Below are 27,203 nucleotides of genomic sequence, written 5' to 3' on the forward strand. Positions count from 1 at the left end.
GATTTGGCTAGTATCTCCTAACATACTGGGAAACTGCCTATTTATATGTTTGTTCTATGGAGGAATTGCAGCAGTAGTTCTTCTATTTTACTTTTATGGTATTTAGTAGACCCTAGAAGAAGGAAGGATGATCTAGGAAGGAAACTGAAGCTCTGGTAATGTACTTGAAAATACTCCTGGGACTCTGTGTGGGACAGACCAAGAGACTTAGAGGCTACACATCTTGTCTGCCTCTAGGACAGATGGTAGACTTCATTTCAACCATAAATGGAAACAGGCTTTTGACTTTGAAAATTAAGAAGATCATAGCAGGGATTTTAATATGAAGAGTGTGCTGTTGAGGCTTACATGTCCTCTGGCATGCTGTATTTTTAACTTGAAATTGGCAGTAGTCCAATAGGAAACAACATAGAGTCAGAACAAGTGAATGCCACTTAAACAAAGAGATTGCAACTTGGATTGTCTATTTGCAAAAGAGAAGGAAAAAGTATTAGTTTGTTTTGTTGTTGTTGCTGTTGGTTTTTATTTAGGTGAATAATTTTTGATTGTGGTGTACCTCAGAATTTCCTTGAGTCCATGATCTCACATTTTTAGGATAAATACTATCAGGGTCTTGGAAACACACATGGTGATTCCAGGCTATTGTTGACATGAATGGTTGACATGAACCATTTAAAGTTCTACTTCAGCTCAAATCTGTTTTAACTAAGAAGCAACAAGTGGTTATTTTCATATGTTTATTCTATTATTCGATATGATACAACTTCAGTATCAATTTAGATGGACCTATTTAAGAATGCAGTTACTTAAATGGGAGCTTGTCAGAACAGCTTTTGGTGTTGTGGAGTACAGATCAACAACAGGTTGGATTGCTATTCTTGCAGTATTATGACACAAAAGTTTGGATTAGGGTCGTAAAAGATTATGAAGTGAAATGAAAAAAAATTACAAGATTTGTTAATAATAAAGATGTACACATGAGTACTGACACAAATTTAATATTTTGATGTGTGGAATGTTTAAGTATTTGGTCTCAAAACTACAAAATATTACAGTGTTTACAAGTTAAGTCTTAAGCACTTTTTCAGCAGAAATAGTATTCTGTATAGTTCTCTGGTTATATACATATATAACCTGAAAGCCAATATAACCCCCTCTTCCATCACTGCTTAATGCTTTATTAACCATTCTGTCTGACCACAAGTATGTTACATATCTTACTCTCCTTACAAATGTTCACCAGCATGGGAAGAGAGTGCTGAAGTGAGGGACCTCTCCTGGGTTTTGTAGCAACAGTGCTTCCATGTGGACAACTGCTCTGTGCTGAGCCAGGACTGTAAACAAAAGATATTTATGGTGACTCAGCCAGTACATAAATTTTCTGTCTATATCACTGCAAATGATGGAATGTGGGGTCTACACAATCATGGACATGTAAAAATGAGAGGGAATTCAAGAGGCTCATCTACCTCTATATAAGGAGACAGAATGAACATGCCAAGAACATCCTTGACTGAAGTTTCTGTTCTGTCTTCTTTTACTGTGGTGAAGGGATCCCGTGGTCCCATGGTCTCTGTCAGCACCCAGTTCCACTGCTTGACTCTTCTTGCAGTCAGAATTTTTCTCCACTGATCTAATCTGTATCTCTCTTGCTGTGTATTAAGTTCATTGATTCTCATTCGGAGGCCACCTTCATTTTTATAAGAACTACATAAATACTGAAAGAACTCTCATATTTTTGTCAGGTTTTTTTTTTCTAGACTAAATAAAAATAGTTCATTCAAATTTACTTGTTTGCACATTATGTTTCCTAAACTTACTATTTCTAATTTGTCTATATCTGTCAAGGTGAGGGATCCAAAACAAGTAATGACATTCCAGCTAGGGTCTCAGTATCACATAGTGGCGTACAAAAACTCTTGCACAGTTGTGTGCTTCATGCTGTTACCAGTGAAATGTACCTTTTTTTTTTCAGCAGTAAGACACTGTGCATCTCTACTTAGCTTGTGATACGTTAACGACTCTGATTTTCTTTTTTATTTTAGTACAGGCAGCTGCTTTGCTACTTACTCCCTTTTCTGTATTTGTACACTTGATTTCTTCTTCTTACATGTCAGCTTGACCCCTACTGAATAATGTCAATTTGTCAGTGTTTAAATTTAGAATATCTAAGGTGCTCACAAAACTGTCCAGATAGATGTCTTCCATAGACTCTGCAAAATATGTTACATTTCATTATTGCTGTTTTTAATGAACATTTCCAAACTCCTGTTTCACTCCATGAAATATGTCCTCCCAATTTGAGATCAAATTGTTGGTAATTTATTTCTTAATAGTTTTTTTGGCTATGGTGCTTACCTTGTATTAATTTTACTTGAACCATACTTTCCTCAGTCATTTGATGAATGTTACATGGAATATCAATAAAGGCTTTATTGAAGTCAAGCTATGTTACAGCTTTTCCTCCCTTCTGCCCACTTGACCAGTTATTCTGTCAGAGAGATTGATGTGGTGGGATTCATTCCCAACAAACCCCTGCCAGCTGTCTCTTATGAGCTGTGATGACATACAAAGTTTTTTCAGCGGTGTCCTTTCAAGTTAAGCTTTTCGATCAGTAAATTTTCAGATTTTGCTCTTTGGGGTAAGAGTGCTTATGTATTTGCATTTTGCCTGATTTCTGTAACTTCTTCCATCCTCTTAACTTATCTTGAAGATAATCAATATTTGTTCAGAGGTCGTGTTGTCTGTAATTACTCTAGGGTAATTTTAATCAGTCTTGTCTGGTTTTAATTCCTGTAAGCTTATTTAAATATTCTTCCTCTGTTAAGCAAATGCACTTATATTCCTACCTTCCTCCTGGTAATGGTATTCATACTAAAATATCTGATCACAAGTAGGCTGCTTTTGAAGTTCAAAAGAAACCCAACCCTTTTCAGTGTCTTCTGTTTGATCTCTTTTGTCATTAACTAGTAGACTTTTGTTGTGTGTTTCTTTTATTTGTAGTTTATGTGTAATACAGGCCCTTGTTCCTTTACATACTGATTATGTAGTGGATAACCATGATCTCATTCTTTACCCCCTTTCGTGGAGGAACTGTTAAGTCCTTTGTTTTGCACCATTTTGTGGACTTGAAAACAAAGTTGTGCCTTTTCAATATACAAAAATTTTATTTCCTCTCTTCTCTTCCTGCCTGTGCTTCTTCAGCAGGTTATACTCTCAATGTCAGTATTAGAGCAGCGTGAATTATCACACTCAGTTTCTTTTTTAGATTAAAGTTGTTTGAGGGCAGAGATTTCCAGTTCTTCCCCTTATTCTTTCGTTCCTAATATTGTTACGAATGTCTAAGTTATTTCTCTAGTGACAACACCATTTTTCTTTTATAGTATTGCCTTCTCCCACTGCTACTAGATTTCAGCCTTTTGACAGACACTATTTTTAACCACAAACACATTTTTGTTACTTGGCTGCTTCAGTCTAAAGCCCTTTATTCCAGCTTCTGTACGTGTGTGATGTGGTAGGGTATATGGAGAGGCCACAACCTTCTGCAGCAGCAGACTGGAAATTCCAGAGCGCAGACCACTGTACTCTAAACACGAGAGGACAAGATGAACCTCTCCCCTATCATTCCTTTCTTGCAGGAGAGCAATAGTTTTTTATATGGTAACATAGTGGCTGTACGTACTCCATTTCAGGTTAGTTTGTGGTGTGAACATATGTTAACAAAGCAGAAGCACTGTGAAGAAGAGTGACAAAGATGATAGGAACTTAGAAGTGATCTTTGTTACAGAAGCAAGCTAGCTTCAGGGATCAAAACCAAACCACATTGTGCAAGCAGTCTCTTTTGTAAGCTCATAATACTCTGTGTTAAAACTAGATGGATTTTTTTGCCCTTTCAGTTCCTTTTGAAGGGTGAATAAATGCTGAACTGTGTGGTTTTTATTGCTTTCTTGGAACTATTTGTCTCTCTTGCCTTTTTCCATCAGGTCTTTGTAGCTGAAAGTAATGTAAATCTTTGTTAGTTATGGCTCCAAAGAGATACAAAGGTCTGAGAACTCTATCCATTACTAATGCTTTGTGCAGATTTAAAATCTCTTTAATGATTATCTGCTAGAAGGATTGATTTACGGGGAATAAGTTTACAGTTTATATTACTTCTACTGTATGACAGTTGGGAAGACATATATCAGTAAGTAGTTGAAAAACGTTAAATGCCAAGGAGAGAGGGGAATATGTATGATGAGAAGGAATGGCTAAGAATAAACTAGGAAAGTGTGTTATCTGGATTGGATATCATGTAACGCTGCCTTGATGAAGTATCATCACTTTTAGTTGACTTTTTTTTTTTTTTTTAACTGTTCCAGAAAGGGAAGAAGAAGCTTTGCTAAGAAATAATCAGAAGATATTTGTAATCTGATTTACCTACAAGCCACATAATCTTTAATACAGATTGTATAGGTCATCTTAATATAGCCTAGGTCTCGTATAGTCTAGAGAAATGTCCTGTGAAATACTTGAAGCATCTTGCACTGTCTGCCCTGTAAAAATGTGTAAGTCTGTAAATATTTGGATAAATTGTATTTTGAGCAAAGGTGGTTCTTTCATGTAACAGTTTCCACATATGTCATACCTCTGTGGATAGAGGTTGTTAGGTGCAGTAGTCCTAAGGTTTGTGGTGTTTTCACATCTGCTATTTCCTTGCTTTGCTCTTCTTCAGTTTATAGTCTTTCCAGTCTGGCAGGGTTTAAGTTATCTGTATAGCAGCACTGTATGGATTGTGCATCTTTAGTTTGACAGGAATACTATCAGAACTCTTCCAGTTTGCCATTGATTTTGAAAGTCTTAAGGAGAAGCTTTCATGCAGGTTGGATAAACTTCTATGCACACCTCTAAAAAGCAGAAAATATACATGCCAGTTCGTAGATGCCAAAGAGTGTAAGAATGGATGATGAAATTGGAAGTTAAAGGGAAGATTAAATATTTGCGATGTAGCTGTAAAAATTTCCTGTTGAAATTGCCCTAATCCTTTTATCTACCTTGCCTTTCCCGATAGTGTGGAAAAATATTGTAAGGCATTTGCCAGATGAAAAATAAGGAAGGAGATTAATCTTATACATACAAATTATGTTGAAGGATTCTGTTGATAATTGCAAGCCACTTGAACATTGCTTTTGTAGTTTATATCAAAAACTCCTTGACAGATTTATCACTGCTGTAAGGCTTACTTAATTGCACATTTTTTTCCCTCTTTTTTTCTTCTAGTTGGAACTAAATTGTTGTGTCTTCTTATCAATCTAGTCCTGGTGGAGCAGAATGTCCAATCGATTCCGCAAGCTGAAGCTGACTCAGACATTGCGCCATGGATTTCCTTCCAATCAGTTTGTGCCTTTTCCCGATGAGCCTGAACCATCATTAAGTTCCACCATAAAAGCAGTTTCACAGAGTGATACAGACACCCCTGGAAACTTTGATGCTGCTACAGCCTGGATCACAAATAACAAAGCTAGTGGTAAAGCCAGAGTTACCTTGTGGGAAGTGAGCTCTTGTGGGATAGTCAAGATGATACTATTTCTAATTTATTGATTTAGTTTTTATTTAGCTTAATATAACTGAAAAGACACTTAATGTATTTGTAGTATATAGGAAGAGAGATGTCTGTACTCCTGACTGTTGATCATGCTGAATGCTGAGTGCAGCATCATTTAAGCAGGAAAATGTTAATATAACCATGTTACTGTTCTGTAGCAAGCACCATTAAATTGGACAGTAGAGACAGGTCACTCAAAAGTTGTTAATATCTTTGGTAAACTAATTTATGTAATGAAAACCAATTTATTTAAACAAAGAAATAACTATGAGAAGATTGGAAAAGCCCAAATCATAAAGCACATCTACTGAAATTGTACAGCTCTCCATGCAAAACCCCCACAGTTTGGGAAGTGAAATAAGACTATTGGCTTAATTTTAATTCAGGTACGTGGCAGTGTCACTGGAAATTTTGGTTCTGTGTGCTTACTGAGCATAAAGCTGTTGAATGTTTGAAAACAATAAGCTATCCTCGAGAACAAAAGTAGAAGCATGTAAATAACAAAACATTTATATATTTTTCAGGTGTAAACACTGCAAAAGGAGGAAAGGATGATGAATTATTGACAACCATGGTATGTCACAGTGTTCTAGGTGTGTTCAGTCCAATTCAGAACCTCATGCAGCTCCTGGTTGTTTTTTTTTTATTTTTTTTTACCTCCTATCCAAGTCACCATTAGAAAGAGGGCTATCATGTTGATAGTCACTAGACAGGAACTGACAGGCTGTGATACATCAGTAGTTCTTACACTAGGATGTACTACAACTAGTATGGTATGGAAGCTGTTGACAAGTACTGACTTTTTTCAAGAGTTACCCACATCTTTGTATGATCAGCAATGAATTAGTAAAATAGACGGAACAGCTGATTAGTTGCTGACAAACGGTATGCTGTAAGGAAAATATGGATGGAACATGGTACAATGTGAAAGTGAGAAGTTACTAGTAGAGGCAACCATGAAATATTCAGTTTAGGATGTTTATTTGTATTATTCTATTTCTTCTTTTGTTAATGCTGTAGCTTTAAATTCCCCTACAGCTTACTCCCTGGAGATGTCATTAAATTTGGCTGGTTATCCTTCATGTTCTTTTTTAAGGAGACTGAGTAGCTTTTGATGTGACTGATTGACAGAACTCCAGGGAGCCAAATCAGTTGTGTTGGTTTTCTCTTTCTGGAGAACACATACATCAGGAACAGGCAGTTATTCACTGTTTCCAAGTGTCCTGTCCAGGAATACAGAGAGGACTATCTTGTTATTTTTTTGGAAATTATTTGATTTGGAAATTAATTGTTAACATTGCTGTTAAAATCAGTTTGAAGCAAGATTCAGCCCAATGAAGGAAGAGGTGGTTTCTGCCACTTAATGAACTATATTCATTGTATTAAATGAATGAGCATACTGATGGGTGCCAGAATGTCCATTGGATTCTCTCTGTTGTTGTGTCGTACATCTTTACAAATACTACTTTTGTGTCTCATTTCCATTTTATTTTGTTTAAAAATGCATTTGTCTCCACCTTTTTATTTAACTTAAAATTTTGACACTACATCATCAGCTTCCAGTAATCTTTCTTAAGAAGAGGCTCTTTTCTTTTTCCCTTTCTTTGTTTCTCTCTCTCTCAGTTGAGAAGTAGTGCTCCATTTACCAGGCTGCCTAGCGATAAACTGAAAGCAGTGATACCGCCTTTCTTACCGCCCTCAAGTTTTGAGCTTTGGAATTCTGACCGAACACGACTCGGCAAAGATGGCAAAGCTGAACAGATGAGAACTGCCTGGCCACAGAGAGCAATCAAGCACGATTTTAACAGCAGTGGGAACTCTGATATAGTAAGCAAACAAAATGTGTACGAATATACTGTTATGTCCTAGCCATGGTGACTGGTGAGCCACACTGTGTTTCTGATTAGAAATTACTTTAAACCCACTGTCTCAGTAACGGCTTGTCCTTTTAAGCTCTGCTGTTTAGGAAGAATAGACATCCCTGTGGAAGGAATATAAATGCAACAAAAGTTTTGTATGAAATGAAACGATTTGTTTGCTGTTAACCAGAATAAAATCAAGCCCTAAGGAATTTGCTGCCAACTGCTAAAGTGGCTGCTGGTTCCACCTATGTATCTTAGTTGCCAAAGTAGGTACAGTAATTGGAGTGTGGTCGAAATTGCTCTGTTTTGGAAGAAGACTGGGGGAAGAAGAAAAGAATGAAAGTCTCTTAATTTTTAGGAACTGGGTAGGGAGGGAAGAAATATCAGTGAGACATAAATATACAGGCATAACATTCTGAAAGGTTAGTAATGGATAAAATTGTAGCAATTAGTGATCAAGTGGGCTTGAAGGCATATGGCCTTAAAGTGCAAGTACTGTAAAAAGGCAAAAAGCCTGAATAAATGCTGTTTTTAATAGAAGGAGCTTGCCTGATTCCACAATGTTTTTCGTGAAAACGCAAACCAAAAGGAAAATAGCTCGTTTATCTTGAGACAGGAGGCAAAACAACCCTGACAACCTTTGCTTTTGTAGTTAGTAGGAGAAAAAGGAGAAGTCCTTACTCGCCTGGCTTTAGACTCTAATAGCCAAGTGTAGAGAAGAGTTTATTTTACTAGTCCAGAACTGTATTTCATGTCAGTTCTAGAAATGGGACAATGAAGACATTTTAGGGTGAATGTTCTTCTGCCTTCCTTTTTTAAGTGAAAGTTAGCTTAATACCAGTAGAGGTGATTTAGGTGGAATAAGGTGGAGTATTAAAAGAGAAGTGATAGATCACAGGAAGGTAAATGTTCCTCATTCTAAAAGAGTTGATTGTAATAACATAAGTGGATAATTGGCACACGTATGTAAAGTGAGGCGAAGGGGAAGTAGGGGAGGACTATCCATTGATCCTTCTGTGGGGAAAGAAGGGCTTTGCTAAGGTAATAGGGAGAAGGAGAGAAACCTAGTAAGTCAGATTTGGAAGAAGTGATTTGAGCAACAGAATAAGAAACATGAAAAAGCTGAGCTGCAAGAGCCATATGTCAGATTGTTCACAGTGGCCAGTGGTGTAAAAGCAAAAGAATTAAAGGAGGTTGTGGATGTGGCTGAGGATTTGGCTAGCATATAGCTAGATCATTAATGCCTCAGTTAACAAGTCAATAAAATGGTGCAGGTAGATGTTTAGACTGAAGGGGATATGAAAATGCACCTGGAGGAGAGAAAGTTCTTGTCACTTGTTGCATCTTAGTAAGAAACAGGGATGTGATGGATGAGAAGTAGATGGTAGCTGTTTTGTAAGATGGGAGACACAAAACCAGGATTCTGCAGGGAAGTTTCACGTGATAATTTCTGCTCCCTCCCGCCCCTGCTCATAATATCATGTATATCATACCTTAGGTGCATCGTATATGCTCATTTTGTGTTGGACAAAGTTTAAGGAGAATTAATGCCTTTATTGTATTACTTCTTTTGTTGAATATATATATTCAATGTATATATATTTATATAAATATATATTCAATATATTTCTATATGTAAAATAAGATATTTTTTTTTCTGATATCCCTTTTGTTCAGTGGAAGTTTCAGAACTTATGATAAATAAAACAGTAGTGGAAGCTTATCTTTGTTTTGTTTAAGCAAGAAGAATTAATATTATTTTTCTTTTTGTTTTCCAGACGTCTGTTAGCAAAGGTACTAGACCAGTCAAATTACCAACATTTGCAAGAAGACCTGCATCTCCTTCAAATTCCAACAGCTTCAACCATTCACCCCATTCTTCTGGTGGGTCCAATAACATTGCGGGAATTAACAGGCATGGAGGAGAACTGCATAATAGATCAGGTACCATGCTGCTTTTATTTTTAATCAGAAAGTAATTTGTATCTGGTTCAGCTAAAAAAATTAGTGTTTGTGATGATGGTAGAAGATATTAAACCTTTTCTGAGGGCTTCTGCTGTAGAAGCAAAACTTTCATAAATTTTATTGGAACAGGAACTGGACTTTGGCCACCCACATAAGGAAATAAAAACGTCACATCTGTTACAGAAATCTCATAGGTTAGCCCCTGTCTCAGAAAAAACATGTTGATTTTATTTGAGTCCACCCACAGTGGATCAGGTGGATGCTTGTTCATTGCAACATATATTTCATAGAGCTGGCTCTTACCCAAGTTACTTGCTTTTTGTTTAAAGTAAAAATTCAGTTTCAATTAAAAACAAAGCTGCAAGTGTTGTATCTGGCAACTGTAAAGACAATATGATGAAGCACCTTATGAAACCTATATCCAAGATTATGAAAGTCAGCTCTGTGTGTATATAGAGAAGGGTGGCTTCTCTTCTCCTGCAGTTGATTTTTGTTCCCTTCCTGAAAGCTGCTGCACAAGTCTGAACTTTACAATTCTCTCTTACTTTATCCAGATAGTTTTTAAAAGAAAGTGAGTGGTAGAGAGAGGCAAATTGAGAATTAACAAATATTTTAAAATGATGGTTTCCTTGACTCTGTTTTTATTTTATTTTTTTTCTTAGGTGGCAGTGCAGATAATGTTTTGTCTCAGATAGCAGCCCAAAGAAGAAAAGCAGCAGGCTTACCTGAGCAGAAGCCCAGCCAACAACATAGTCCAGTCCAGTCAACTCCTTCATCCACTCTGTCTGATTTGCAATGTGCTCAAATTGTTGGCAATGGACATGTTGTAAAGGTACAGAGAAATACAAATTTTTGTAATTCCAAATTGGCTAATTTGAATAGGTTATGTCTCAGTCATGGAGGGTTGATAAATATAACTGCCTGACATCCCACAGTGTAAATGAATGAACACCTGTTACAGTAGTGGAAACTTTTCAGCTCCAAACCCCTTACTTATAATTAAAAGTCTACAAAAGATCAGACCTAATAGTAAAACATGATTTTGCTTTATTATTACTTAAATTCTATTTTAAAAACAGTAAATGTAATACTTGATGTTAGGATAGATCTGCACTGTTATTTTGGTTTCTCATTATTTCTTTCTATGGCCCTGATTGATTCCAGTGTTTTATGTTAGCAATTCCTGGGCTTTACTCTGAAGTGCCATAGCTAGTTTCCCTTCAGAGGTACAACCTGAGTGCAGAATATGAGAAAATTTGTACCAGGATCTGCTGACCACAACAATATGCCCGTATAGAGTCTGCTCCACAAGGGTTTTAAACAGTATGAACATTAAGCTGTCATCACTAAAGTCAGGTTTTGCTCCTGAGTGCAGGCCGTGTTATCTGCACTGACTTACCTATCAATTTCCTGGAATAGCTTTACCCTCATGACCTGCCCATTTTTGTGCATGTACTTTGAAGCTAACAACTGCTTTGTACAAACTTTTTAAGGATTAAGATTTTAAATCTTCAAAATCTGCAGAGACAGAAGTTAGAAAGCAGCATCATAACAGAACGTGGGATACACTGTTGTGAAATGTATGGGTTTATTCGTACAGGGAAACATTACACTTCAGAGAACAAGAGAAAGCAAGCACATAATTTGGGGTTTTAGTTCTAATGTCTGGTATTCTGAAAACTTTAGAATACACGACCAAGAGCAAAATTTCTCAACTTTTTGCTTGCGTAATCTCCAAACAGCTCATTTTGCTTTGTTTTATTTTCTTTGCATCTTTTAATGAGATTATTCTTGAAGTTTTGCCCAAAGAAACAAAAATGGCCAGAGTATAAAATTATTACATTTTCTATCTTGTTCTGTGATGTCTTATATGGCAACAGTAAGCAATATGTGTATTTAATCAGTAAATATCAATGATAAATGAAGTTACAAAGTTGTTCAGTGATTTAATTGCAATTTCTGGAGGACAAAAGTCAGAAGAAAAGTGGTCAACTACCAATGCCAAAACAGTTTTCAGGAATAGTCACTTTGTCAATCAGTCCTGATTCTGAAGGGACTATTGGTTGCTTTTCAAAGATGAGATTGGGAGCTAAAATTTATATCTCTGCTGGAGTCCCAAAAGCTATGGACTCATACTGATTCTTTGGCACATGATAATCTTTTCTCCTTTTCTATCCCACATAACTGGTCCTGGGGTTATAAATGATCTGTCTCTTTCTTTCCTGTAGATGAAGCCACTTTATTATCCTGTTCCCTCATTAAAGTTTTCTCTACTGAACAGCTACCAAATGTTTTTTCTTTCAGAGGTGGTCCGACTAATATATTTCTAATTAAAGTCTCAGCAGTTCCTCTCAGCTTGTTTTTATCTTGGAAATAATTTCAGATGAGCTGCTTGTGTGCCCCCCAAAAAATCTTATTTTTCTCCAGTTATATTAGCCTCTTAGGAGAGAATACCTGTGCCTGTAAGCTTTGGGCTGCAGATCTTGGGGCCTGTTGTTACAACAATGCTACCACTAAGTTGTTTAAGTTATTCCCACTCACAGTGAAAGACATTAGGAGATAAAGAAGTAGAGAGGTGCAATGCCCTGCAGATCATCTTCTGGGAAGGCAGTTCATCATACTGTTGAAAAGATTTAAAAAAAAAAAAATAAAAAAATCACGCCAGTATGTTGGAAAGGCAGTAGCCCTTTCATTGCTCTTTGCTTAGATGTCTAGGTGAATTTCAGTCTATCCACCAATAAGAAAACATGTAATCCATGTGGATCTCTCTATAGGTGTTCATGCATCATATGTCTGAGGTGGTCATATGTCTGAGGCAGTTTTTGGGACATCAGTGTCTTTTGGGAGTACACAATCACATATGGATCCACACTGGCTGCAAAAGCTTAAACAGCCTACTTTTTTGTTGTAATCAACAGCATAAATGCTGAAAATTTAATGTCTATATCCACTGTGGAAATGCTTGTGCCCTCCCATGAGGACCATGCTGTCTAAACTTGGAAATAGCTGATGGAAAAATGCAGCAATGCTACACTGATCAGTTTTGCAGAAGTTATCTATGAGGGGTGGGATTGTACAAGCCTTAAAGAAAGGAAAAGAAAAACTGAATAACAATTTACAGGGTGATGTAATTTAAATAAATGCAGACAGTGCGCTAGAGAGGGAGGACCGTTCTGAAACACAAATGGCCAATAACAGAATACAGGGAAATTTGGGACAAAAAATTGAAATGAGTTCACGATGCTTTTTGGAGACCTCTCAAATTTGTATCGTGCTACGTTACTTCTAGTCAGTTCAATGCAGGGCTAAGGAGGTAGTACATTCTGGCATAGGATAGAGTAAAGGAAGAACGTTACCACTCAAATCAATTTTATGTTTTTAATCTGCATCTTTTTCATTAACTAGAAAAGTTCATTTATGCCATAGTACAGAAGCAAAATTGTAGAGAGGCAGGAACCGCTGTCATTCTTCCTTCTTGCTTTGTTACCCAGCTCAACTTTTTTCTTATGTTTTTCTCGTAGCAGCCTGACTGAAAAAAGGTGTTTTAAATTAAACTCTGAATTCAGGAATCCAGGAGAAAATCACCTAAGACTTCTTTTTAGGTCATATAATGCAAACATCAATATGTGTGAAGTGATACGTAGGTTGAGGAATTTGGGAGATGAGGTACATTAACTTGTTTTAGAAAAGACTGGTACACATACATATATATTCTTATTTCTCATTTTAATTCGTCTATCTTCCTGTTTTCTATGCCTCCACATGTGTTAAAAATTTGCAAAATATTTCATAAATTTAAATCATTTGACTAATGTTAGGTAATAACAAGTTTAAGGGTTGACTGGAAACTTTCATTCCAGTGCAGCAAGGACTTTAAATGCACCAGAAACTTAGTCTATGCTTGCTGCGTATTTCTGGTTAATCCAGCAGGAAGTGCTACTTTAAATTAGTGTCTGATATACTTTGAAAAGCTGTAATTGAGGCTTTATTTATCTAATTACATCTCTGAATGAAAAATACCTGTTTTCAGAGTCAAAGTATTTTCAGCTTTTATAAAAAGAATAATTGTAGTGCTTGTATATAGTATTGCTTCATAAGAAATCATTTTCTTATTCCAAAATTACAGCCTTAATAAATGTATTTTTCTTGATGAATTTGAGGAGACAGACTCTCACCTGGGATAAATCAGTATTGCTCCAATTATTTCAATGTGAATCAAGTAGAAGCTTCTAGTTGTGACTACATGCTCTGCAGAAGTGATATGCAATTTGAGTAATATTGAAGCGTCATATATAGGTAAACACTTTTTTCTTTTTTTTTTTTTTTTTTTAACTGAAATGATTGTATCCTTAACTGCAGCAAAAACTGGAGATGAACAAAAGACCTCCATCTGGGACTTCATCTACGTCTAAAAGCACATCACCAACTCTCACACCTTCCCCATCACCCTCCCCGTCTCCTAAGGTTCACAATGCGGAGTCCTCTCTCTCTTCTTCTCACAGACAGGCCAAGAGCAATGGTTCCAGCAGTGGTACTATTACAGAAGATGGTGAGTTGGTCGCTGTAATTATAGGAGATTGATTCATCAAGAGCACAAAGTGTTTTTAAGCTATAACGGTGCTGGATTAGTGCACATCCGCATGAAAGTGAGAACTTTTTTCTCTCTAAAAAAAATATTTTGGTGTTTCTTACTGCGAGATTGGTATTATTGCAGTAAAAGACTATTTCTCCCCAAAGCTGTGATCCCTTCCATTTAGAGGGATATTGTTACCATCTCAAAGCTAGCATAGAGCGTGTAGGTAGGCTGCTCTTACGTGGCCTCCTTCCTTCCCTCCTTTCTGGCTTAAATCCTGTTTTTCACCCTTCGCTGAGGGTGGAAAATACACTTTCTCCACATTCAAAATATTTATTTATTTTTTTTTAATGAATACGGTGAAGCACATCACTACAGAAATACAGTTTTGATTCACAGCAAGTCATAGCTACATGCAATTAATTTTTAAGAGCTGTATTGCATTTATTTTTTTAATTTGAAAAAATAGCCGTATTTTGACTTTATTTTTAACTTTAGGTCGTAAGAAAGGATAATAATGTTACTACTTTTCCAGTAAGATTACTGCCTTTTAAGTTCAACTTTTAGGTCTAAATTACAACACTTTCTAATATAAAGTTATGTTACTGCATTGGAAACAGGATATCAACTACTTTGTTTTCTTCTGTAAGCATCTCAAAAAGAAAAGAAGTGGAAAAAATAACAACTCAGAATCTTTTAAATAAGAGATGGATGTACCTTATATCTGGTTTCTGCAAGAGGCACTTTGTACTATTTTTGGTTTTTTTGAAAGTGTCCATATTAATTTTGTTTTGTTTTCATTTATGCTAACGCTGTCTATTGACACTGTACTTCCATTTGACACTAAAGAGAGGTGATATTTGACCCGCTTTCTGTCATCTTATCATGGCTTAGCTGTAACGTGTTGTACTGATTGCTGGAGAAAATCCTTTCACGTTTTAGTTAATGCCATTTTATAATGATGGCTTGAATAACATAAGAGTTACCAGTTTAGAAATACATAAAGGGAAGAGAACTCAATGTTGGATAACAAGGAGAATTGCCCAAGCTATCAGCTGTTGTAATCTCACCTGGTGAAGCTGGGCTTTGTGACTGCACCACTAGTACCATGATACAGTGAGTTTCCTCTGTAGGAGAGGGATAGGTTGTCAAAAGCCTAAGTAGCTCTGGGTTCATCGTGCTTGTAAGCTTTCATAGTTAAGTGGCCCTTTAATTCAAGGGCTTCTCTTACTGTGCTTTGATTCAGCAGCAACAGTACAAATGCTCATAGGCCCAGCAGTAATCAGAAGAGTAAGTACAGAAGGCCTGCAACATTAACTTTTCTTTTTCTTTCAAGTAAACTTAAATGAATTAGAAAATTGATTTGCATTGAATATTACTGTGAAGGAATAGTACACAGCAGGGTTCAGAGGTGTGCATGGTTTCTTTTTAGGCAACCACGTGGTGGACCATCAACAGCTTGTTCCTATTCTGAGAACCAGTGATGTAGAAAATCATGAAAGACGAAACCATGTGAGAGTAAAAGGAGGCTCTGAAAACTTGGAGAAAGGTAATCTTACCCTGCTACTACAGAGTAGTACAAAAGAGGTGCTAAATAGGATTAATGTGGCAGGAGGAGTAAGAGCTCCGAGAACCTTTGCTTTCTCCAGGGATGTAGGTAAGGAGAGAAGATACGAGTAGAGCAAAAGAAGGACTTAGTGAAAAAGCAAAGGAGAAATCATGTATTAGTTTTGCATTACAACATGCAAGAGTTGTAAAACTGAGAGGTTTCAGGTTTTGTTTAAACTTAAAGTATAATACCGGAACTGGAAGAGGGAAAGAGGAAAAGACAACATGAAAGGCCTACAGCTGAAAGCATTGTCTCTGTGTGTGAGAAGTGTTAGATGTTATAGTTGTTTCTGACAGCAAGGCTCTGAGCTCACAAGACCTTGAAAGTTTCTTCCCATATCACAACCTATCATTTAAGGACACCCATGTCATGAAAAATAACTAACAACCTAAAAGAAAAAAAAGGTTAATAATATATCTAAGGGCTTCTAATGAAACTTCTATTTTCTTTCTGTAATATGATATTTTTCATCAAACTGCATGGAGATGTTCGCGTGCTATGTTTTTTAAAGCCGGTTGGTTACCTTTTCCCATGGATTAACCTCAGTTAGGGTACTAAAGCTTTTAGCTTGAAACCATGCCAACCTTCACAAATCATGTTAAGCATACCAAATTAGTTGGCTTTGAGGTAAAAAACCCAAAACCCTAGCAGAAAATAAGACTCAACTAGATTTTTTCACTTCAGTTTTCTGTGGGCTTTTCTATGTAAAGAAGGAGGCTTCCAGAATGGTGCACAGAAAAGTGTGTCCATCTCAAGATCCTTGATGTCTTCTGAGAAGCTTAGAGAGTGAGGTTCTATTTCATGTTTCTACTGATGATGAAAAAAAAGTGATCGTCAAAAGAAAAAGTGAAATAAAACCAAAATATATTTGGGAATGAAATGGTGATGTATTTACAATGAAAGTGAGTTTATATAGGGAATATTAAATATAGTTTGGTTGTGTACTGTAATCATTCATGTTCTTCGTTTTGACTTTGAATCCTTAGTTTAACTGACCACTTCGGTATTTCCGGGGGAAAAAAAAAAATAGTTACTTGTGACAGCAAAGCAATAAAAATAAACAGAATCTGTAGTTGAGAGAGGTAGTGTGTAATTGAGAGGTAATGGCAGGTTATTCTAAAACTGAACTTATGCTTTTTAACTGGCTAATCATATTTTAAATGTGTGGGAAGAGTCACTATCAGGTCCTCCAACTTTTAATTTCCGTAGACTTTGAGAAGAAACCCAATATCCAATGCCCTTAGTCTTGGAAGGTAAGCTTATGAAACTTAAATTCTGCCCAGATTTCATCTTAGCTGAACTTCATCTGTCTGTGTTCAAGATGCCTGGATGTCAGGCACTTAAGGAGAAGGGGTTCAGATATACCCTTGTTGTAGCAGTGGTTTGAATCAGCAACTGAGTGGTTGCTTGCTCTACACTTTGTCTTCCTGGATCGTGACATGGAAATATGCCATTCAGTTCATTGCCTGCTTGAGGAGTTTTGCTGTCTAACCTGCATGATCTGGGTCAGCCATCTGGGGCCAAGCACCTGTGGTGTAGGCATTGAAGTGCCTAAGTTGTACTTAGTGGTTTGGTTTTTTTAAGATCCTTTTAATGAGGAAGAAAGGGCAATACAACAGAAGGACCTTATCCTAGCAAGGTAAGATAGAATTACGGTGTACAGAAGTAGGTGAGAACCCAATAATCCAATGTTTTAATTTCTGATGCAGAGTAAATGCGGTTGGTTTTTTGTTATCATATATCACTGTGTGGAATATATGTTTTAATATACATTTTCAGCTATTAACAGTGCAGAGATTGCTAAAATATTTCCTGATCCAAGGGGGTTTTTTTGTTTTTCTTTTCTATTATTACAGATGAGCTGACTGGCATCCTTAAAAAATTGTCACTTGAGAAATATCAGCCTATTTTTGAGGAACAAGAGGTATGTCTTTTTCTAAAACAGTAAAACACAAATTTTTTAAAAAAAGTCGGGTGCAACACACATTGCATCAGAATTGTGATCCAGAATCTCAAATTTGAAGTTTTAGAACCATTTCTGGTTGCAGAGAGGACCTTGAAACACGGACCAGGCAGTATTCGTGGCATTCTCCAGGGTACTGCAAATATCAGTGCTTTTTACATTGAACCTACAATTTTGATACAGATAGGTGCTTCAGACTTTTTTTTTTTTCCCCCCTCTCTGTTTTTACACTCTGCTTTTTCTATATACATCTATATCCAATGTGACTGAACAGCTTATAGGACATACTGTATCATCCCTGGAATCACAGCTGGAACCTCATTTGCAGATGGAGAGCAGCAGAGTGTGAGTCACCGAGATGGCTGCTTTCTTTTCTTTATCTGCTATGAATAAGCAACAGGAGAATTAAATTGGGGAACCTAAGCATCATTGTAGATGAGGCCTGTGACAATGACTTGCCTGAAGGATGCAATGAAAGGAAACATTGCTGAAAATAAGTAAATATAATTCATTACAATGTTTAAGACAGTATCAGATGTGAACAATAATTGTGCATTTGTTTGGCCAAAGGCAGAGGGTAGTGAATGGACATAAAATAAATCGATATTGCTGCAGAGTTCAGCATGACAAACACAGATTATTTAACTCCATCACAATACACTGGGCTTATCATTGTTCCCCTACATGATAGGGAAGGGAGGATTTTGTAGAAATGAATACGCTCTGTGTGTGAAGGTTATATCAGTATGAGAATTTTTAGATGTTTGTTTTTACCACAGCCTTATAGATGTGATGATGTAATAAAAACTGATACATGAACAAACCCTAGGTTTTCTTCAGGAGGCCTTGGAAAAGTACACACAATATTCTTAAATTCCAAAAATACTTCAGTGGGGGGAGGGAGAAGAAAAGAAAAGAGAGAAATCTTAGGCTTATTCAACTAGCTACTACTCTAAGTAGAGGAATTTTTGTGGAGAGTATATATTTTTGTATTGATAGAGCTTGTCTGAAAAAAAAAGAAAAATCCATTATATTTTAAATATACTATCATAATTAATTGAATTATTAACAGCAGTTTTAAAACCTGACAACAGAGTGGTAAAGCAGGTGCCATTCAGTGCTGGTAATTCATTAAAAATTTTGTGTGTGTGTACAATATTTACAGTAAGTTTATACAATTGAAAAAAAAACCAAACAAACCCCAAATACTTTTAACCTGTAATAGTGAATCTTTGCCTAGGTAAATTTGTCTTGTCTTTTTTTTCTTCCCCCCCCACCCCCATATGCAGGTGGATATGGAAGCCTTCCTTACACTTACTGATGGTGATCTGAAAGAGCTGGGTATTAAAACCGATGGATCAAGGCAGCAAATTTTGGCAGCTATTTCTGAACTGAATGCAGGAAAGGTATATTATGAAGTACTGTACTTAGTAAATTAATTCAAGGTTTGCTTATATTGTTAATTCAGCATATATTTCAAAACTCAGTTGAGGATGTTACTTAGAAAAGCCGAAAGAATGTTTTTTCCAAACAAAGTATTTAATGTATTTAATTAGTGAAAAATACCTTCCTTTGTGGTACTCCCTATTCTCTTTCATTAACTCTTTCCTAGTTCAGTGACTGTACAGTTCTTTTACAGAGTATTGGAAGTTATATCAGAACCTACTGGTAACATAAACTTTGGTGATATTGCAGTTACTGAATATTGATTTCAGCGATGCTAAAAGGAATCATCTGGCCACTATAATCCAGCTAGAGAACATAATGTAAAAGGAAGGGTCTGCTTTGTTTTGCCTAGCAGTTTTTGATATCTCTGTGATTAGGTAAATAGCACTTCTCTCATTCCTTACACTTTTATTGCCTTTTAATTTTATATTGATATAGACAAATTTGCTAAGGATGACATGCAGTAAGCAATGTTCTTCTCAAAGGGATTATGGACTGGAGCATTTCTTTAATTAGGCCGGCTGACACTTCGCAGCTCCTTTTTTAGTTTTGAGGTCCATTCTCTCTCTGATACTGGAAACTTGGATAAACAAAACATAAAGATAATTTCCCCAAGTTAGGATCAACAGCAGCAAGTGAAGAGGCTAAAAATTAGGGGAGATGGATGATGCTCCATGCTGTAAAGTTATGAAGAAAATCATGAAAATGTTTCTATTGTTATCTGGTAGTTTCAGGAAAAGATTACTACAAGGTTTTCTGTGTACCTGGGAGGTAAGGATTTGTTATTATTCCTAATAGTACACTGTGACTCTCTGGGCATAGACACACATATTTACACATTTTTTGGTGAACTCTTACTATAAAATTCATTTTTTAAATGGAAATTTAAGAAAACCTTATTTTATTTTATTGTGCTTTTACAGGGACGAGAGAGACAGATTTTACAAGAAACTATACACAACTTCCACTCTTCGTTTGAGAGTAGTGTTAGCAACACACGACCTCCAGGTCATTCCCAGTGTAAGTAGCACCTGAAATTAATTGAAAAATGTATGGATACTTTCAATTAATACTGGATAGAGGACAGAATGTGTCAAACAAGCCACTTAACTGCTTTCTGGGTTAATGATTGATGCGTGTCTGTGTCTTTTGCTGAGACTGTAGAGATTTCAAGGTAAAAAGGTAGTGATACCTGTAAGATTTTTATCACACTTCGATACTATGTGAAATAAGCATAAGACTTTTGTTATGTGTTACTAAACACAGAAAATTGATGTTATACTGTGTATGTATACATATAACAGCAGTGGGAGGTGTGTTTCTGTATGACATGTAATTTAGTTTTGCATATGCTTTATAGGAGACAATTTTCTTTAGTGTGATCAAGTTGATTAAATATATTCAAGGTTTACAACTTAGTATACTGGCTGAGATAGGTATGTTAATTATATATTTATGTATGTATGCATTTAGTTATTTTGTATAGGTAATATTTTTATACGATTGTCTATAGTCGGGGTTTTTGGAATACATCTTTTCCTACCACCAGTGTTAACGGCTAGCCATTGCTGGAGGAACTGCCTTTTAAAATGTTCTATCTATAATCAAAATGTACAGAAAGGTGTTGCTGACCTGTAACAAATGAATATATTTACTACAGTCACCCCTAGATCCAAAAGTTGCAAATCTCTGTCCTGACAGCTACCTGAGCCAAAGGCAGATATGCATCTGTTACTCAAGGTTAAGGAATGGGGCAAAACCTATTAATACGTGTATTTGTGGATGCATGTTTTAGGAGGAACACGAAAGCCATTGAATGGCCTTGAGAAATTCACCACGTTAAAGTGCCTCTTACTCTCCTTCAGTTGCTGGTTTTGCTGCTTGCATCCACTCGTAAAATCATTTCATTTGTTTAGTGGTTATGTTAAATAATGTTTCAGGTATTGTATGCTTTAGGAGGCCTTAATAATGAGCAAGTCCCAGTTGTTCCAATCTCAGTCAGCTGAATATCATTAGATATGTGAAAACAGGTGCTAACTGTAGTCCTACTGCTGCCTTGGGGAAGACTTGGTGTTGCTGGGGTAGTTAGTATGGGCTACTTTCTGTATTCTATATAGTCTTCTTGGCTGAAAACCACTATCAGGTGTCACTGTGTGCATTGTGCAGCTTACTTCCCATTCTCAGAGTAGGCAGCGCAGCATGTGTGGGAACTTCTGGATGTCTCTTGATAACATCACAGGCTTGAAAAGCCTCTTCTGTAGGTGCTACTAGGGGAGCAGAAACTGCTCTTTGGGATTTGATAACATGGTGCAATGAACTGGAATTACTCAAGACCTGAAGAAGCGTACAAATGTAATGTGTCTCCAAGCAACTTGCTGAGCCTAACCACTGAGCTTAAAAGTGTCTTGAAGACAGCAAAAGACGGTAATGGTGGCACAGTTAGGGAGAACATCCTTTTGTAAGGATGGAGGCAACAGTTGCTCCTGCTGACCAGTTGACGAGGTGCTGCAAGGAGGCTGCCATCAGATCCAGCTTTTGGGGTTTTGTGTGTGAGAGCTCCATGAAATAGATTTGCCTGTGAAACAGGAACAGAAGCACTAACAGAGAAGGAAGAGGAAGAGAACATGTAGATAAAAGAAGTTTCTGCACCAGGTAAGCTGCTTTTTATTGTAAAAAGTAGCAGTGGGACCCCATGCAGTCTCTGGAACTTGACGTACTTTCCAGGAATGTGTAATATTTTAGAGCATAAGAGCAGCTGTCCCAAGTCAGATCCAAGGTCCATACAGTTGTGTTCAGCTTTTTCATCTGGTCTCATTTGACGTTGGTGTGAAGAGCTGCTTGCTTCCATTTGCTGTGAACTTGCCATGTCCTGACTTCTTTTGCTTCATCCTACTGGATCAGAAGATAGAGTGGACAATTGTTCCCTTTTCACTGCCTCCACGCCACTGATGATTTTACAGATACCTGTGATACTCTTCCTCAGTCATGTTTTTTTCCAGATGGAGGACTTATAAGCTGCTTAATCATTCCCTATACCATAGTTTTTCTGATCTCTTTTCCTTTTCTACTATATCCTTTCAGACTTGGACATACCAGCCTAGCATACAGTTTTCAAGATGTAGGCATACCATGGACTTACACGACAGAGTGATGTTTGGTTTTTAGTTGTGTTCTCTATTTTCAGTTCTCTTGCCCTTTCCTAGTTATTTCTAGTACTCTTCTTTTTTGGCTATAACTGAAGACCGAATTGGTATTAATTGGAACTACCTCTTATAACCCAGCTTGTCTACTGAGTTCAAGCTCAGAGCCTATCATTTTATATAACCACTCATATATCACTTTTTCCATATGCCTTCCTTCATAATACTTCATGTTTATCTTCATCAAATTTTTTCTGCCCTCTTACTGTTTGGGCACTGATGTCTCATGAAGTCCTTTTGCCAGTCTTCTGTTTGCCTTTCTTTTTATTTACATGGATAACTTAGGAGAGTTTGTCACTTCACTCTATATGCCCTTTCAAAATCATATATTGAATATCCTGAGCCTTCATGCAGATCCCTATGAAATGCTAGTGGTGAATCTCTGCTATGGAAAAAATCACTGTTTACTCCCACCTTCTGTCCTCTGCCTTCCTAACTGATTATTTATCCACACAAGAAATTTTCTTCTCACCCTGTGGGTTCCTTATTGTCTTAAGAGCCAGACTTCAACCTTGTGAAATGCCTTGTAAAAATCCAGGCATCAAGTGGACTTCTTTTATGTACAAGACTGTTGGCACCTTCAAGGAATTCCAGTAGGCTGGTGAGGCAAGGCTTTGCAAATCCCTTTTTGATTGTTTTTCACAAAATTTCAGAGTCTTTGTTATAGTTTATGCTAATCTGCCTGTTGCTACTGGCCATCTCACTGGTCTGTGTTTCTCTGGATCTCCTCTTGAACCATAAAAAAAATTAGCATCGTTTTTATTACTTCCCACTTATGTGTCAGTTTAACTAAGAACCTGTGCTTTGTACTCAGCAGTTCAGTTGCTTAATCCTTGTGGTCCTCTAGAACATCTGGCTTAGCAATTTGTTATTATTTGCTTTGTGTATTTTTTTCATAACCTTTTTTACCAATACTATAGGTTAAGATACCTTGGACTCCCACATAAAGAAGGCTTCTGAAATGGGAACCTTCCCAAGCTTTTCCATGGTGAATACATTTAGTTTTTCTGATGTGAACTTACTTCTCTAGCTTGTTAGAGTCTAATCACTGATTGGCATCATGGCATCTGTAACTGGCTGCCTCCTGTGATGTGTCTGAAAAGTAATATGTGGAACTTTTATGCTTTTTGCATGGTCCACAACCACTGGTTTCTCTACAGCTCTTCCTAGGAGCCTGTCTGGACACCATTAGCAAGAAAGCCACTTCATGATTTGACCTTTTAGAAAGCTAGATGTAGCTCACAGGATGATAAAAACATCCTGCTCTTCCAGATGTGTCAGTATCACTGTTTCCTGTGACTGTGATTGATCTGTCACTGTGATTTCCTCAATATTTTGAGTGATTTGAGTAATTTTAGAAGCTTGGTACCTAAAATGGAGCGGCTGCCAGTGTAGCTCTGCTTTTATGAAGTTTCCAGCCTGTAGGTGTGTAAAGATGATAATGAAATACAATCTGAATATATCTGTAAGACTCAGAAATGAAAAAGCAGGGGAAAAGAAACTAAATCCTCACTTTCTGGAAATGTAGCTTGTAATTGTGGGAGGTCTGTAGGCTGCCATCACCAAGCCTCTGAATGTCTACAGCTTCTACACCCTCTCCATCCACAGCTCCAGTGCTCACTTAGCTTCAGTTCCCCCCAAAGATGCCCTAATGCACACTGCCCAGGCTCAGTCTCTCTCCTGCTGCCACTGGGTCAGGAGCTATTGCTGCTTCTCAAACCTGGCATGAGATGGCAGGCAACAGAAATAGAAAAGCATCTAGATGAGTCTTTCGAATGGAAAAGAGAACTGCAGTGATTAGCTACATTTACACTTTCAAGGAATGCACTAGAAGGAAAACAATGAGAGGCAGAAAAAGTAAAAGCAAGACCATCAGAAGTAGAGGACTGATGTTATTACTAATTTCACACAACAGGCCTGTTTAGGGAAGATACTACTGTTTCTCCTTGATGTTTTTTTGGCAGTTCAAAATCAATTGCTGGCTTGCTGTATCCTCGGCTAGCTTCTGGCTGAGCACCTCCTGCTGAGGTTATTGCTTCTGAACTCACTGTGATACTCACTACAAGAACTCGTAGAAAAGTTGTTGAGTATTTATTGGGTTTTGTCAGATGAGCTATTTCAATTATAGTAAAGCTCACTGTTGGGAGAAAGATTCCTTTGTATGTCAGTTGCTGTCATCCCTGGGGCTACAAGTGAGATGATTCCACTTTGCGGAAAACAACAGGCTTTGACATACATTTGTTTTCTGTCAGAAGGGTACTGAGACCACTTCTTCCCCACCCCACACCAGTGATACTAGGTTAGGCTGTGGGAGCTCCATATTCCAGTCCTTGCCTGAACTGCATAAGGCAGATGACTGCCCTAACTGTAGTATAAATAATTCAGTGGTTACTGGACCCGTAAGCCATTAGGTTTGGGGGCATCCATAGTTCTTGTCCCTGTTCTGAAGAGGCAAACAGTACTTGCATGGAGAGTGTTGCCTCTGTCTCTTTTTTTTAATGGAAATGAACTGGTGACCTCCAGAAAATTCTGCCAAAATTAATTCATTCCTGGAGTGAATGTTAACAGGGGTTTTTGACACTTTGCTAGTTTTCAAGGGAAAAAATTATGGCTCAGAAAATTGCGAATGCATGCCAATCACCCTGTCCTTGGTAAGAGAAACTACTAGGAAGATACTGCTTCTTCATAGCCCAGCGAACTGTGTCAAACACAGAATTAGCTTGCTGCTTCACCATTTAAATTTAGAGCAGATGACCAGCCCATGGAGGCATGAGGCAAGATGACTGCTCTGAGGAGCAAAATGCTCCTCCTTTGTCTGGACTCCAATGAAACAGCAAGTGGCAGCATGAAGTCCAGATTTCTGAGGAAACTGGATTTAAGAAATTGTATCACCCCAGGAAATGTTTATGCTTGTAGTTTGAGGTGACCTTTTTGCTTACATGATTCTGGTAAAAAAGAAAGTCAGACTTTTTGAATGCCTAATTGCCAGGACTAATTGTTTAGGGTTGGGTTCTTTGCAGGGAGGGTGGGTGGGTGGGTGTCAAGATTCTTGCAGTCATCAAGTGGATAATTAAGGAGTTGAACAGATCTGACATTGGTGTGCAGGTTAATTGAAAGTGACACCAAATGAGAGAGCTGCATCTCAACACAGACTTGCCAAATCAGAAACGCAAAGCTGAAAATGTTGATGTGGATTCTGTGGAATTCTGTGGGGAAAAAAAAGGAGCAAGCCAACTGGAATTCATTCTTTCAGAAGAGTAGAAATAAATAAAATCCCATATGCTAGATAATACTTATGTAAAGAAGTGTACATTTTAGATCTGTGATAAAAAATAGAAGCAGTTCATGGAGTTCCCTTGGCCAGGTCTGGGGTTTGTAACAGAATTTGCCATTTCTACAAAAATGACATGAAGAAAGCAAGAGAGCATCCAAGGTTTATAGTCTGAAGGATGCAATCTTCTTTTTCTCCTAGGGCATTTCTTAACCTTATTATGAAAAAAAAAATTAACAGAGATTTGTTGGAGGTAAAGCTAACTGCCAGTTAGCTTAGTTTAACTTCTAATATCAAGTTTATTAAAATGCTCGAAAGAAAAAGATGAGCCTCATCACTTGGTATAGATATCCAGCTGCTCTCCCCCACCTAAACATAACACTTCTCTTATAAAAGGTGAGAAGAAAAAGAACACTCCAACATATAGCAGGGGCACTGAACAAAGGGAGGATTTAGATATCAAAAGGATAAACTGAGTATTCTCCAGATACAAGTTAAATGAAGAGTAACTATGCCTATGATGAAAAAAGATTATGATGCCATTCAATATATAATTATTTGCAGAAATTCTGGTCTTCCAGTTTCTCTTTACATATGATAGTATGTTGCATATTGATACATACTTACACATATGTATCTGCAGATATATATATAGGTATTTTAAAAGATGTGACAGAATAAAGTGGAAGAGAGTGGGGAGTTGTTCGTGTATTTATTATTTTCCACTTTTGGATTCAGAGTAAAAAATATCAAATGGAAATTATCCAGAAGAGGTGTTAGAGAGATTGTAGAGTAAGAAGTAAAAATAGGAACAAAACCAATATAGACTTGCAAATAAAAATCATACAGAATTCAGGTAGTCACTTGCTGGAAAGGTACACTTTGAGAAAAGAGAGATACTGCAAAGGTTTGTGGCAGTAGATGACATTTTCACATGTGACTTTGACTTTTCATACCTTCTCCATACAGGAGAGGGCTTAAAATGAGTAAAACTAGTTACAGGGTCAAATTGTTGGAGTCTGGTATAACAATGATACTGCGAGATGTGGGCCTGTTTCTAGTAGTTGTGGAATTAGTCTGTCTTCTTTAAAGCTGTGAGTCTTGCTGATTGCAGTTTTCACTTTTTTTCTTTTTTTTTTTTTTTGTTTTACAGCACCTGGCTGCTCTGTAAAACCACAAGAAGCTGTTTCTCCTAAAAGGTAGCTACTGGAAAAAAAAGATTATTTTTTTTTTTTCTTATGGTGAAGTTTGGCATCTGGCTGAGTGAATCCAAGTATACAAATGAAAATTTGAAAAGTTAGTCCTAACTACGCCTGTATAGGACTTTCTCCAATAATGTGCTAAAAATTTGAATCCCACAAAGAATCAAGAAAATAATAAAGAGATTGCTTTTATAGTTCAGCCTAAGTGTTGACTTGTTCAAGGCATCAGTGGTCTGGATTTGAGAAGAACAAAGTCAGAAGAGCTGAAGAATGAGTGACCATATAAGAAGAATCATATTTTCATTCTACTCTTGCCCATGGATGAAGAACCCATAGGAGGCTTACATGAGCACAGTCAAGAACACAAAAGCATGGAACAAGGCATGAAAAACACCATGAATTATGAGAGTTTCTACATGGAGAAATACATAACCTGACTATGCCTCTCTTAACTGGATACAGATAAAAAGAGTCCAAATTGAAAATGTAATGGTTTCATGAGAAGGAATATAAAGGAAAAGTAATGCT

At 37.1% G+C, this 27,203-nt stretch overlaps 1 protein-coding gene across 1 annotated transcript in view; it reads left to right on the top strand.

The window, feature by feature from the left end:
• Positions 1 to 26,731, top strand: part of ANKS6 (ankyrin repeat and sterile alpha motif domain containing 6) — a 45,172-nt gene extending 18,441 nt beyond the window's left edge. The window contains exons 7-17 of the mRNA XM_010583587.1: positions 5,296 to 5,506; positions 6,109 to 6,158; positions 7,208 to 7,411; positions 9,225 to 9,390; positions 10,074 to 10,243; positions 13,771 to 13,960; positions 15,417 to 15,533; positions 17,450 to 17,517; positions 18,846 to 18,962; positions 19,926 to 20,022; positions 26,627 to 26,731. Coding sequence (XP_010581889.1) covers positions 5,296 to 5,506; positions 6,109 to 6,158; positions 7,208 to 7,411; positions 9,225 to 9,390; positions 10,074 to 10,243; positions 13,771 to 13,960; positions 15,417 to 15,533; positions 17,450 to 17,517; positions 18,846 to 18,962; positions 19,926 to 20,022; positions 26,627 to 26,676 — 1,440 coding nt within the window. The 3' untranslated portion in view covers positions 26,677 to 26,731. The remainder of the gene's footprint in view (positions 1 to 5,295; positions 5,507 to 6,108; positions 6,159 to 7,207; positions 7,412 to 9,224; positions 9,391 to 10,073; positions 10,244 to 13,770; positions 13,961 to 15,416; positions 15,534 to 17,449; positions 17,518 to 18,845; positions 18,963 to 19,925; positions 20,023 to 26,626) is intronic.
• Positions 26,732 to 27,203: the final 472 nt, after the last annotated feature.

Source organism: Haliaeetus leucocephalus, unplaced genomic scaffold (assembly GCF_000737465.1).
Source record: "Haliaeetus leucocephalus isolate CR32 unplaced genomic scaffold, Haliaeetus_leucocephalus-4.0 Scaffold915, whole genome shotgun sequence".
NCBI classification, from domain to species: domain Eukaryota; kingdom Metazoa; phylum Chordata; class Aves; order Accipitriformes; family Accipitridae; genus Haliaeetus; species Haliaeetus leucocephalus.